General features: G+C 40.4%; 3 protein-coding genes across 5 annotated transcripts; all 3 read left to right on the top strand.

Moving 5' to 3' along the window:
* Positions 1 to 1,414: 1,414 nt before the first annotated feature.
* LOC120002190 (scarecrow-like protein 34) lies at positions 1,415 to 6,257 on the top strand. 3 transcript variants are annotated; one of them, XM_038850825.1, is made up of 2 exons: positions 1,415 to 4,571; positions 6,167 to 6,257. In XM_038850825.1, exon 1 carries the CDS (start codon positions 2,154 to 2,156, stop codon positions 4,503 to 4,505), a length of 2,352 nt encoding a protein of 783 aa, XP_038706753.1. In that variant the 5' UTR covers positions 1,415 to 2,153; the 3' UTR covers positions 4,506 to 4,571; positions 6,167 to 6,257. The 3 variants fall into 3 exon arrangements, with proteins under 3 accessions (XP_038706753.1, XP_038706752.1, XP_038706751.1); XM_038850824.1 differs by lacking the exon at positions 6,167 to 6,257 and adding an exon at positions 5,232 to 5,482; XM_038850823.1 differs by lacking the exon at positions 6,167 to 6,257 and adding an exon at positions 5,176 to 5,482 and having other exon boundaries at positions 1,416 to 4,571.
* A 41-nt stretch (positions 6,258 to 6,298) lies between these two features.
* On the top strand, positions 6,299 to 8,288 carry LOC120002192 (scarecrow-like protein 9). The gene has a single exon (XM_038850828.1). The coding sequence runs from the start codon at positions 6,445 to 6,447 to the stop codon at positions 8,161 to 8,163; it is 1,719 nt and encodes a 572-aa protein (XP_038706756.1). The 5' UTR covers positions 6,299 to 6,444; the 3' UTR covers positions 8,164 to 8,288.
* A 562-nt stretch (positions 8,289 to 8,850) lies between these two features.
* LOC120002050 (scarecrow-like protein 30) lies at positions 8,851 to 11,473 on the top strand. Its single transcript, XM_038850612.1, has one exon. It carries the CDS (start codon positions 9,203 to 9,205, stop codon positions 11,255 to 11,257), a length of 2,055 nt encoding a protein of 684 aa, XP_038706540.1. The 5' UTR covers positions 8,851 to 9,202; the 3' UTR covers positions 11,258 to 11,473.
* Positions 11,474 to 11,923: the final 450 nt, after the last annotated feature.

The following is an 11,923-nucleotide window of genomic DNA, read 5'->3' as shown; positions in this document are numbered from 1 at the left end:
AGTGGAATGGGTACACTGCACAGTGAAACCATCGGCTTGGGCCAAGCTAAGCCGCTTCGACTTCACTGAAGCCCGCTTATGATCAATCAATGCAAAAAGGGACTTTTGGAGGTCGGTACACTAGATTATACTTAATTGTAAAAAAGTGCAATCACTAAAAACATCTTTTTAAAAAAGTACACTGAGATAATCTTTTACCAAAATAACCTCAAATTTGATTTTCTCTCTCCACGAATTGTGATACAATAGTGATACTTTTAAATAGAAGATCCAATTTAATGTTCAATTTATATCTTTTGCTCATAAAATGATGATATAAATGTTAGAATGTAAATTTGATTGCATTACATGTCTTTCTAGTTTAATTATGTCATTTTAGTGGATTTTTGGTGTTGGTGATACTATAGTGATACATCTCTGCAGCTGTAAATGTTTTTCCAAAACGAGCAAAAGATGTACAAACTAAGAAAAGAAAACCAAGAAAGGAAAAGTAATTAGGAAGAAGAAGTATGCATACAGGTTCAATTATATCATTTTAATGAATTTTTGGTGTTCGTGATACTATAGTGATACATCTCTGCACTTGTAAATGTTTTTCCAAAACGAACAAGAGAGGTAACCAAGAAAAGAAAATCAAGAAAGGAAAAGTAATTAGGAAGATGAAGTATGCATACTGGTTTAATTGTATCATTTTAGTGGTTTTTTGGTGCTGATGATACTATAGTGATACTATATTGATACTATAGTGATACATCTCTGCAAAAAACGAATCAGAGTCCAGATCTGCAAAAAAATGAAGCACAACTCATATTGAACAACGAAGCATAGTCAAGATCTGTCAAAAACGAAGCAGAGCAACTCGACGCAGTCCAGATTGAGCAACGACGAAGAAGGCGATGAAGAGAGGAGAAACTCGGCCAAAAACGGAGAAGAATGCAACGAAGAACAAATTCAAATTGAGAACCAGAAGAAGAAGAAGAAGAAGAAGAAGAAGAAGAAGGAGGAGGAGAGAAAGAAGGAGATAACTTTTAGTAGAGAAGAATGAGAGAAAGAGATGACACACTAGAGTTAGATAGTTGGAGAGAGAAGAAGAAGAAGAAGAAGAAGAAGGGTATTGTAGAAATAAATTAAAAAATATCTTAAGTCAGTTGACCACATTACCCTTAAATTGTACTTTTTTACAATTTTAAAAATGTTCATGACCTTTTTACAATTAAGTTGTCCAAAGTGCTCTTACTCCCAATTGTCCCATGCAAAAACAATGTGGGCTACGTCTATGAGCTGGGCCAATCGATGCGAAACTATGGGCTCCGCTTAGGCCCATTAAAACTGTCTCATGCTCACCATTAATCCGGCCTTTGCGTGAGAGTTGGGGGTGTTTGGTCATGGCAGGCAGGCAACCAATAAACCTCTCATTCGAGCAATCTTTCTACTGTTAACCTATTTCTAACAGCTAAAACCTTTTTTTTTTTTGAAACGATAATTTAAATTTGATTTGGCTAATTTAGTTTGGAGAAGATGGCTTCCCAAGTTTCAACTGTTTAAAGGATTACTGCTAGTATTTAACAGCAGCTAGTGCAGTATTTCAACCGTTGAACTCGTCTCTCAAGAAGTGAAGTCAAGACCCATTTTTGTCCCTTAAACTCTTTGTATTTAATGTAACCCTCCATCTTCCAAGAGATTTCTCTCCGAAGTATCTAAGAGACGTTGCTCACTCTTCACAAGCTTCAATCTTTGCTTTCACCATCCATGGTCCATAAAAGGGTAAGCTTTAGCATCTCGACCTTCCTCTTCTCATTCCGTACTTACTTTACCTTGTACTTCAGTCCTTAATTTGTCTCTCGGGCTCAGCCTTGTATGTGTTATAAGAATTATGACCCTTTTATCCGTATAGTTTGGATCTTCATTCGTCAGCCTCAATTCTTGTAATCAGTTGGGTATTTCTTTCTTTTTTAGGAGCTTTGATGTTCTTGTGTTCTTTGGTTGAGTTAGCTTATTTATTTGTCGCTTTTTGGGTTATTATCCTTTCTGTAATCATGTTTGGGGTTTCTTGGCCTGTGAACATGGCAAGGTTAGCTTGAAAGTTACAGAGGAATCTGTTCTATTGTAATTTTCTGGAGTTTGTATCATCAGCCCTAGTTTCATAGATTAACATGGATCAAAGTTACACCGGATTCACAGATTCAATAGACAGTTTCAAGGTAGATGACCAACCCAGCTTGGCCAATTCAGATCAATACTTGAATTTTGAAAATGGGTTTAAATTCACTGTACCTTCCCCAGATTTCAGCTTTGATGAAATCCCTTTCACACCTCCAACTGATCTGGACCCTCATGATCCATCTATGTATCTCACCGCCAACCAAGAGGGAGAGTCTTCTCTTCCCTCTGCAAGCGCAGATGAAATCTTCTTTGCTCTGTCAACTGGCTGGAGCCCGGAGGGAGAGTCTTCATCGCCTAGTGATGATAGCGACTCCTCGGATCCTGTTCTCAGGTATATAAGCCAGATGCTTATGGAAGAAAACATGGAGAATAAGCCCAGCATGTTCCATGACCCATTGGCTTTAAAAGCCACTGAGAAATCATTGTATGAAATGATTGGTGAGCAATATCCTCCCTCACCTCATCAACCCCAAATTCATGCTGAGAGTCCAGATAGTAAATCTTTTGGAGGTCTCAGTAATCGTTCTACCACTAGCCCGTCCAATTTGTTAAGTTCTCAGTGGGTTGGTGAAATTGGAGGGTATAAACAGTCTTCTTCAGAAGCCTCTCTTCCTGGTGACTACCATTTACAGTCTGATTCACAGCCCACTTCACAGATCTCTGTCAACATTTCCAATAACCTGACCAATAATAGCAGTGGACTGTCCACGTCTGAGTTGGTACGAAGTATGTTTGGTGATACGGAATCTATCCGGCTGTTTAAGAAAGGGCTAGAGGAAGCTAGTAAGTTTCTTCCAAGCTCTAACCATCCGGTGATTGATTTGGAGAGCAACAATGGGGCTACACCGCACAAGGAGCTAGCTCTTGGGGAGATAGTTAAAGAAGAGAGAATTGTGAGGGGGGGCTCTCCTGATCGAAGGGGAGCTAGAAAGAACCACGACCGTGAGGATTTAGATTTCGATGAATTGAGGAGCAACAAGCAGTCGGCAGTCTATATGGAAGAGACTGAATTGTCTGAGATGTTTGATAAGGTTTTACTTTTTCCTACGGGAAGCGGTCAGCCAGTATGTTGCGATGAATCACCTGTACAGAACGAAACAAACAAGATGTCTCAGTCAAACAGAGAATTGAATGGATCTAGCATCGGGAAATCTACTCATGGTAGAAGAAAAAGCAAGAAGAAGGAAACAGCAGATTTGAGGACTCTCCTGATTCTATGTGCTCAGGCTGTTTCTGTAAATGACTCTAGGACTGCTTATGAACTTCTGAAGCAGATTAGGGAGGATTCTTCTCCTTCTGGTGATGGATCTCAAAGGTTGGCCCATTACTTTGCCAATGGCCTTGAGGCTCGCTTGCTGGGAAGCGACACTGGATTTCACAATTTTTGTGCTTCCCTGGCTTTCAATAAGAAGTTTACTGCCGCTGATATGTTGAAAGCTTACAAAACTTATATTTCAGCATTTCCATTCAAGAAGATTTCAAATGTTTTTGCGAACAAAATGATTTTTAAGGTGGCTGAAGATGCAACAACACTTCATATTGTAGATTTTGGGATCCTATATGGTTTCCAGTGGCCGATGCTTATTCAATTCCTTTCAATGAGACCTGGTGGGCCTCCCAAGCTACGCATTACGGGAATAGAGCTCCCTGAAGCTGGTTTTCGGCCAGCTGAAAGAATTGAGGAGACAGGACGCCGCTTGGCAAAGTACTGTGAGCGGTTTAATATCCCATTTGAGTACAACCCCATAGCTTCGCAGAATTGGGAAACTATCCGAATTGAGGACCTTAATATTAATAGCAATGAGGTGCTTGCTGTCAACTGTCTGTTCAGGTTTAAGAACCTATATGATGAAACCGTGGAAGTAGACTGCCCAAGGAATGCAGTTTTGAATTTGATCAGGAAGATGAACCCGCGTATATTTGTCCATGCTATTATCAATGGACCCTACAATGCTCCATTCTTTGACACGCGATTCCGTGAGGCCCTCTTCCACTTCTCTGCTTTGTTTGATATGTTTGATACTTGCTTACCATGTGATGATCAACAGAGGTTGCTGTTTGAGAGAGAGTTTTATGGGCGGGAGTCTATGAATGTTATAGCACGTGAGGGCATGGAGAGGGTGGAGAGACCTGAAACATACAAGCAATGGCATATCCGGAATCAGAGGGCTGGGTTCATGCCACTGCCATTGGATCAGGAGCTGATGAAGAAACTAAGGATGAAGTTGAAAGGGTATCACAAAGATTTTGTAATTGATGAAGAGAGTCATTGGCTGCTTATGGGATGGAAGGGCAGGATTATCTATGCTGCTTCATGCTGGGTACCGGCATGGAAGTCTTGATCTAGGATTTGGAATTGATAACTCCAACATCCTTCCTGATGGGAGCAAAGATAACTTTAAAATCAGGTGAAGGTTCGTTTCCTTTTGAATTTCAATTTTTCTCTTTTCATTCTGGGAAACTCGTCATTTATCCCTGCCTCTTGTTGTTGGTTTTTACTTGAGTGACCAAGACTGTGTGAAGTTGCGAACTTTAGGAGTTTAATTTCAGATATTTTACAAGATGGCATGCCTTCCTGCTGAAGAACATGTCGATGTTAGAAAATATGATTGTAAGCTATTGCACCCTGTATCTTGCATTATTGTCGGTCATATTTTGAAGTATCTTTAGCATAAATCCTACTAGTGGTACAAGCTATAAGCCTTCTTATGTTGTAGAGAATGTAATGCAGGAATCACTTTAGTGTTTTTTCCCCTTGCTGGTGGCAGTGATAAAGTAATCCTTGCTCCTTAGATTTGAATGTAAGCGTGTTGTATGACATATCAATAGAAATAAAGTTACGTCATTTCCAGTTTTTAGTTTTTACACTCTTGTTTGCTGGTTGATAATTATCTTTTGCGTTACTTTTCGGATCTTCCTCTATTATCAGATCTTTTCTACTGTTCACTTTGACTTGTCTGATTCAATATTTCATATTCCTGAATCTATATTTTTCCTGCTTTATGATCCCAGATTGTTCTTAGCCTGAAGCAGCTATTGATTTGTGTCCTGGTGTCTTTTGGTGTCAGGATAGCAACTGACGATGACATGCACACGAGCACACAAAACACTGACATGCGAGTTATGTTTGTTAAGAGATGAATGTTCCACATCGTCTAGTTTGGGCGAATTGTATGTGGATATATGTGGTACCCTCTGCTCTATCTACCCTCAATCCCATTCTTTGCCCCTTAGATTTGCTTACATGAAAGGCATGGATTCTGTGTTTTTGTTGTGTATGATATATCAATGAATAAAGTTTATAGTTTCCAGCTCTATACACGTTGTTTGTTGTTTGTGGATCCTGCCTTGGTTGATTTTTATCAAGTCCTGGTGTCTCTTTGGTTCTGTAATGGGGCCACTGGCGGCAGCCACAAGCACACACATAAAATAAAAGCGCACAGAATACAGATGCACAACAAACAGAGCACCATTTTCTCACAAAAACAAGAAGCGCTGCAGGTGCAGGGGCCAAAACACACAGAAATTGCAGAGAGACCTGCCTGTTTGGCATATTTACCACACTTACAGATCAAATCAAATGTAAGATGAGTGGACTGGGTCTGGAAGTATCAACGTCTATGGTGTCTTCCTGTCTTTAGCACATTAAATGTAATCAAAATATAATTCGTGTAGTAAACAACTAGAAACTTCTTGAAAATTCCAGAAAGAATGGTGAGGTCATTTTCACTGATAATGTGAGGGGGGAAGTTCTGGTTGACCAAGGGGGGATGAATCTAATCCTCCACAGATTGTGTTCCCGTTTAGATTAATCATTCCTCTTTGGAATAGTGGCTACTTTTGACTGATGAAAAGAATCTGGCTGATAATGCTATAAATTATAATTTCTAAGGCATGATTAGTCATAGGATGTTGTATTTCTTATTCGAGCTGTAGGCAAATATAATGGATTACACATAATTCCTTGTTTTATTATTGTTTTAAGAGTCTAATCACAACGCAGAAAAATTCTCTCTCAGGAAACAGACAAAGAAGAGGCGGCCTCTGTCTCCTAAGTGTTCAAGGATGATATAATATTATAAGTAAAATAATTTCCCTATACACCTCCCAGCCAGCCGCCAGCACCATTGCCACTTGCCCGTCCAACTCCTAAGAGACAATGGGGGTAACCGCCTTGCTTAATTTTGTTCTCTCTTACATACAGTCAAGTTTCTCATCCAACACAGTGGAAGTTCAAAATTCAATCAGAGTAATTATTCTCTGAGACTTTCTTTTAGTTCAATGGAAGGATTCAAATGCAAAGACAGTTCATTTCCAGTGAGTTCATCCAATCCAACTACCGACTGCAGTAATTCTGAAGGGGATACCGCATACAATAGTAATAATGGAGACTTTTCATATGCTGTTCTCAGGTACATAAATAATATGCTAATGGAAGAAGACTTGGATGATATGCCCTGTATGCTCCAGAACTCTTTAGCCCTCCTGGCTGCTGAACAGTCCTTCTACAATGCTCTTGGCGATGACAATCCTCTTTTGCTCACTGAAGCCACTCCATCTAGCGATCTCAGTACTATTATTGATACTTCCAATTATGCTGTCAACGTTAGCAGTACAATTGCAGGTGAGAATGATAATACGGAGTATAATTCTTCTCGGAGCAAGTCAAGAGGAAGTAGACATCATCGGCAAGATTATTGCTTAGAAGAAGGGAGGAGGAACAAGCATGTCACCATTCATGTCGAAGAGCCTGAAAAAATGAAGATTCTCGATGACTCCTTATGTCCGTTTTTTGATTCTTCCAGAGAGCTAAAACAGCCCAAAATAAGCATAGCACGCAAGAAGAAACACGACGAGGTGGTGGACCTTTGGACACCTCTTACTCAGTGTGCACAAGCCGTTGCGAGCTTCAACCAAAGAACTGCATATGATCTGCTAAAGCATATCCGGCTGCATTCTTCGCCTTACGGAGATGGAGATCAAAGGTTAGCTCATTACTTTGCTAACGGCCTTGAAGCACGCTTGGATGGCAGACATACTACAAATTATAAGGCGTCAGCTGCTGAAATTATCAAAGCCTACAAGGCTTATGTATCCATAAGCCCTTTCAGAAGGATGTCAAATTTCTTTGCAAACAGAACAATAGCAAAAGTAGCAGCGAACACAACAAGGCTGCACATTATTGATTTTGGGATCAGTTATGGAATTCAATGGCCTTGTTTTATCCAGCGCATGTCAACGAGGCCTGGAGGCCCTCCGAGGATCCGGATAACAGGCATTGATCTTCCCCAGCCTGGTTTCCGGCCTGCAGAAAGGGTTGAAGAGACGGGATGCCGCTTGAAAAGACATAGCGAGAGATTCAATGTCCCATTTGAGTACAATGTAATTGCACAGAAATGGGAGACCATCCAATATGAAGATCTCAAAATTGAACAAGGTGAGGTGGTTGTCGTCAACTGTATGTACCGGCTGAGGAACATACCTGATGAGACAGTGCTACCAGACAGTCCGAGGGACGCTGTCCTAAAACTGATCAAACAAATCAATCCAGCTATATTTGTTCATGGTGTTGTTAATGGTGGTTACAATTCACCCTTCTTTACCAGAAGATTCCAGGAGGCGCTCTCTCACTTCTCGTCGATGTTTGATATATTTGAGGCCAATTTACCTCGAGAAGACGAAGGGAGAATGTTGTTTGAGAGAGAAATGTTAGGAAGGGATGTGATGAATGTCATAGCATGTGAAGGTACACAGAGGGTTGAAAGGCCAGAATCATATAAGAAATGGCAGGCTAGGATTCTAAGTGCTGGATTCGAACAACTTCCATTAGACCAGACCCTCATGAAGAGATTAAGGAATACTGCGAAAGAAAATTATCACAAGGATTTTGTTGTCGATGAAGATGGTCACTGGATGCTGCAAGAATGGAAAGGAAGAATAATACAGGCTGTTTCTGTCTGGAAACCTGTCCAGGATTTGGTTCATGATGAGCTCGACTAGAAGCTCTCTTTTCATCATGTATGCTATCTTTTCAAATTTAACGTTCAATTCTCTTTCCCAGCCGATGAAACTTGGTTTGGAAACAATCTGGATCCAATTAAATTGGAGCAAAATATTTGCATAAAGCTCATAGATTACATTTGAAAGTTACAAACAAGACAGCAAACAAGTTTGAAAATCCAATCCACGCGTAACAATCCAATCAATGATGTAAGGAGAATAGTAAAGGAAAAGTCTAGAGAGAAATAGACAGAGGCCACTACCTTTTCAAGCTGGTACTAGTCATTTGGGAGAAAAGTTGGAAAGGTCTGAGAAACTAGTAATTATGAATGAATCCGTGCTAGTTACTCTACAACAAAGTGGGAACACACAACCAATCATGATGAATTTGCCCTACCAGATGGTCCCACCTCGCACAAAAGACAAAAACAAAAGCAATATGAGTTATTACTAGTTTTTCCTCTTTGACTCCAAATATAATGCTAAAAGTCACATTACCGTGTCTCGCTCCTCTCGGAGACTGCCTCTGAAATTCGACGGAAAGACTAACGTGATTTATTGTACAAAATTGAATAGCTTTTTTGACAAGAAAGAAAATTAAAAGGCTTAATTAATTCATTTTTGAAAGTATAAAGACTTTATCGTTGCTTTGTCCCTAGATTAGATAAGGATAAGAAAGGCTTAGTCCTGCATTTTGGGCTCTCTATACTACAACCTTCTCTGGATGATCCTTCCCTTTCAAAGCTCCTCTTTTTAACGAAGACATCACACCCTAGCAGCTTCTTCAATCTTCATGCTTGCTCTGTAAAAGAACTCCAAAGAAAAAATCGCTGCTTGTGGGAGGTATTCTGTTTCCTGGTCTTTTTCTTCCTTTTCTTTTCAGCATCTTCAATTGCTTATTCAATCTGATTACGTGCTTGTGTCGAGTCCTCCTTTTCAGTTCTTGCCTTGTTTGATTCATCATATTTGATTTAATTTCGTTTCTTTAGATCCTCTGCAACAACATTAGGGTTTCTTCATAATCCGATTTCAGTAGTATATGGATACCCTTCTTCCAGATTCCATTAAAAATTCCGTATTTGATCAAGGCTTAGTTTCCATGTGTTCAATTCGTAATCTTGTTAATGGGTTCAAGATCAATAATGATGTCGTCGATCCTCATCATCTGCCTTCGATTCCGACCAATTCACCATCCTCCGATTCCAGCTTGGAGGGAGATTCTTCGGAAAACAGTGATGTCTCTAATAACTATAACAATGCTGTTCTCAAGTACATAAGCGATATTCTTCTGGAAGAAGATTTACAGGGGAAGACCTGTATGTTGCAGGACTGTTTGGCACTTCAAGCTACAGAAAAATCTTTCTACGATGCCCTTGGACAGAAATACACTCCTTCTCTGACTCAATTTACTTCTCCTTGCAGTGACAACCTTGACAGCCCAGATGGTAATTCAAGCAGTATTGGCAGCACTAGCAACTATACCATTGCTGAAAAATTTGAATTCTCGAATGTGCTGTCTTCTCACATCGACTCTCCTGAGAGTTCTTTTATCAGACCAGACATATTTAGTGAGGTGAAGTCCTTTGGTGATTCTTTCACTTTTGCTTCAAAAAAGAGTAGCTCATGGAAGCCTTTGATGGAAAACGAAGCACTGATCACAAATGAAAGAAACATTTCTGAATCGAGGCGAAAAAAGAATCATGACCGCGAGGATAGTGATCATTTAGTACAGGAGAGGAGTCGCAAGCATTCTGCGGTATCTCTTGAAGAATCTGAAGAATCTGAGCTAACTGATATTTTTGATAAGGTATTGCTGTGTCAGGGTGAATCCAACAAGAGTGCACCCTCTGCTCTTCAAAGCTTATCACAAGATGATGAAGCAAAAGGGATGTTGCAGCAAACAAAAGGGTCTAGTGGTCGAAGGCGTTCGAGGAAACAAGGCAATGACAAGGAAGTGGTGGACCTGTGGACTCTTCTCAACCAGTGTGCACAAGCTGTGGCTAGTTACGACCAAAGGAATGCAGTTGAGTTAATAAAGCAGATAAGGCAACACTCTTCTGCTATGGGTGATGGAAACCAGAGATTGGCTCATTACTTTGTTGACGGACTTGAGGCACGCCTTTCCTTCATTGGCACACCATTGTATTCCCCCTTGGTGGAGAATAGTGTATCAGCCGCTGAAATCCTAAAAGCTTATCAGATGTATGTGGAGGCTTGCCCCTTCGGAAGAATGTCATATGTTTTCGCTAACAAAACGATTAGTAAACTAGCAGAGAAAGCAACAAAGCTACACATTATAGATTTTGGTGTTGCCTATGGTTTTCAATGGCCTTGCCTCATCGAAGGTCTCTCAAAGAGGCCCGGTGGACCTCCTAACCTTTGCATTACCGGAATTGAGCTTCCCCAACTAGGTTTTAGGCCAGCAGAGAGGGTTGAAGAGACAGGGCGCCGCTTGAAGAAATACTGTGAGAGATTCGATGTCCCATTTGAGTACAAGGTCATTGCACAGAAATGGGAGACGATCAAATACGAGGATCTAAAGATTGGCAGCGATGAGATGATTGTTGTCAACAGTTTGTACCGGTTAAAGAACATACCTGATGACACCGTTGCAGTGAATAGCCCGAGAGAGACTGTTCTGAAGTTGATTAAGAGAATTAATCCTGATATTTTCATCCACGGTGCTGCTAATGGGACATATAATTCTCCCTTCTTTGTCACAAGGTTCCGCGAAGCACTCTTCCATTACTCTGCACTGTTTGATATGTTTGATGCTACTATACCTCGTGACAATCATCTGAGAATGTTGTTTGAGAAAGGAATATGGGGAAGTATGGTCATGAATGTCATAGCATGTGAAGGCACTGAGAGAATTGAAAGTCCAGAGCCATACAAGCAGTGGCAAGTGAAGAATTTGAGGACAGGCTTCACGCAGCTTCCATTAGATCAGGAGATCTTGGAAAAAGTGAAGTCCATGGTGAAATCAGAATATCACAAGGATTTTGTCGTTCAGGAGGATGGCCAATGGATGCTGCAGGGATGGAAAGGGAGAATAAGCTTTGCTCTTTCATGCTGGAAACCTGTCCAGGATTAACAGAAGTACCACTTGGTTAACTATAAGAAGTTGCGCTAGGAAGGCTTCATTTGTTTTTTGATTTGTTGGCGATATTAATGTAGTTTCTGGTTTGTGGGTATCTCTTTTGTATGACTACATAGGTTTGGGTGTTTGGAAATTGTTAGTGAATTGCTTAAGGTCACACAAAAGCGATCATCTGAAACATGCATATGCAAAGCTTGTTCTGGTTCTAAATATTTGACTCCAAATCTCAGCAGAATAAGTCAGCCCAGCTAGCAAAATTACAGCAGAAGCCCACTTGAAGTCCATTCCACTGATTCCAGACTGGGAAAGGGAGTGAACGGAAGGCTGGTAGCTTTGTAACTTTGAGTTAAGTTTTTTGGTAAAACTGGAGGAGGAGACTGGGTTATGGAGAGGGTAAGCTCTTGTTCAATTTCTTTCCACCAAAAGATTCTTACGCTTTTTTTTTCAAATGTTCATGTCCTCTTGAGAATTCATCACTTCGTGCAATATATCATGTTATTGTCCTTGACCGGAAAAACAGAAGATGAATCGATAAGCATAGAATTACAATTTTCATGATGGGCCAATTGTCTTGCATTCCGCGTAGACACAGAGAGAGAGGCCACCACCTTTTCAAAGATGGTAGTATTCATTCACTCATTTGGGTATTAGTCAAGTGAT

Source organism: Tripterygium wilfordii, chromosome 7 (genome assembly GCF_013401445.1).
Source record: "Tripterygium wilfordii isolate XIE 37 chromosome 7, ASM1340144v1, whole genome shotgun sequence".
In the NCBI taxonomy this organism is placed as follows: Eukaryota; Viridiplantae; Streptophyta; class Magnoliopsida; order Celastrales; family Celastraceae; genus Tripterygium; species Tripterygium wilfordii.
Note: the sequence above shows the minus strand (reverse complement) of the source record. Positions and strands in the feature narration are given on the sequence as shown.

Coding starts and splice junctions, on each gene's coding strand:
- LOC120002050 (XM_038850612.1), top strand. CDS start 9,203: ATGGATACCCTTCTTCCAGATTCCATTAAAAATTCCGTATTTGATCAA.
- LOC120002192 (XM_038850828.1), top strand. CDS start 6,445: ATGGAAGGATTCAAATGCAAAGACAGTTCATTTCCAGTGAGTTCATCC.
- LOC120002190 (XM_038850825.1), top strand. CDS start 2,154: ATGGATCAAAGTTACACCGGATTCACAGATTCAATAGACAGTTTCAAG.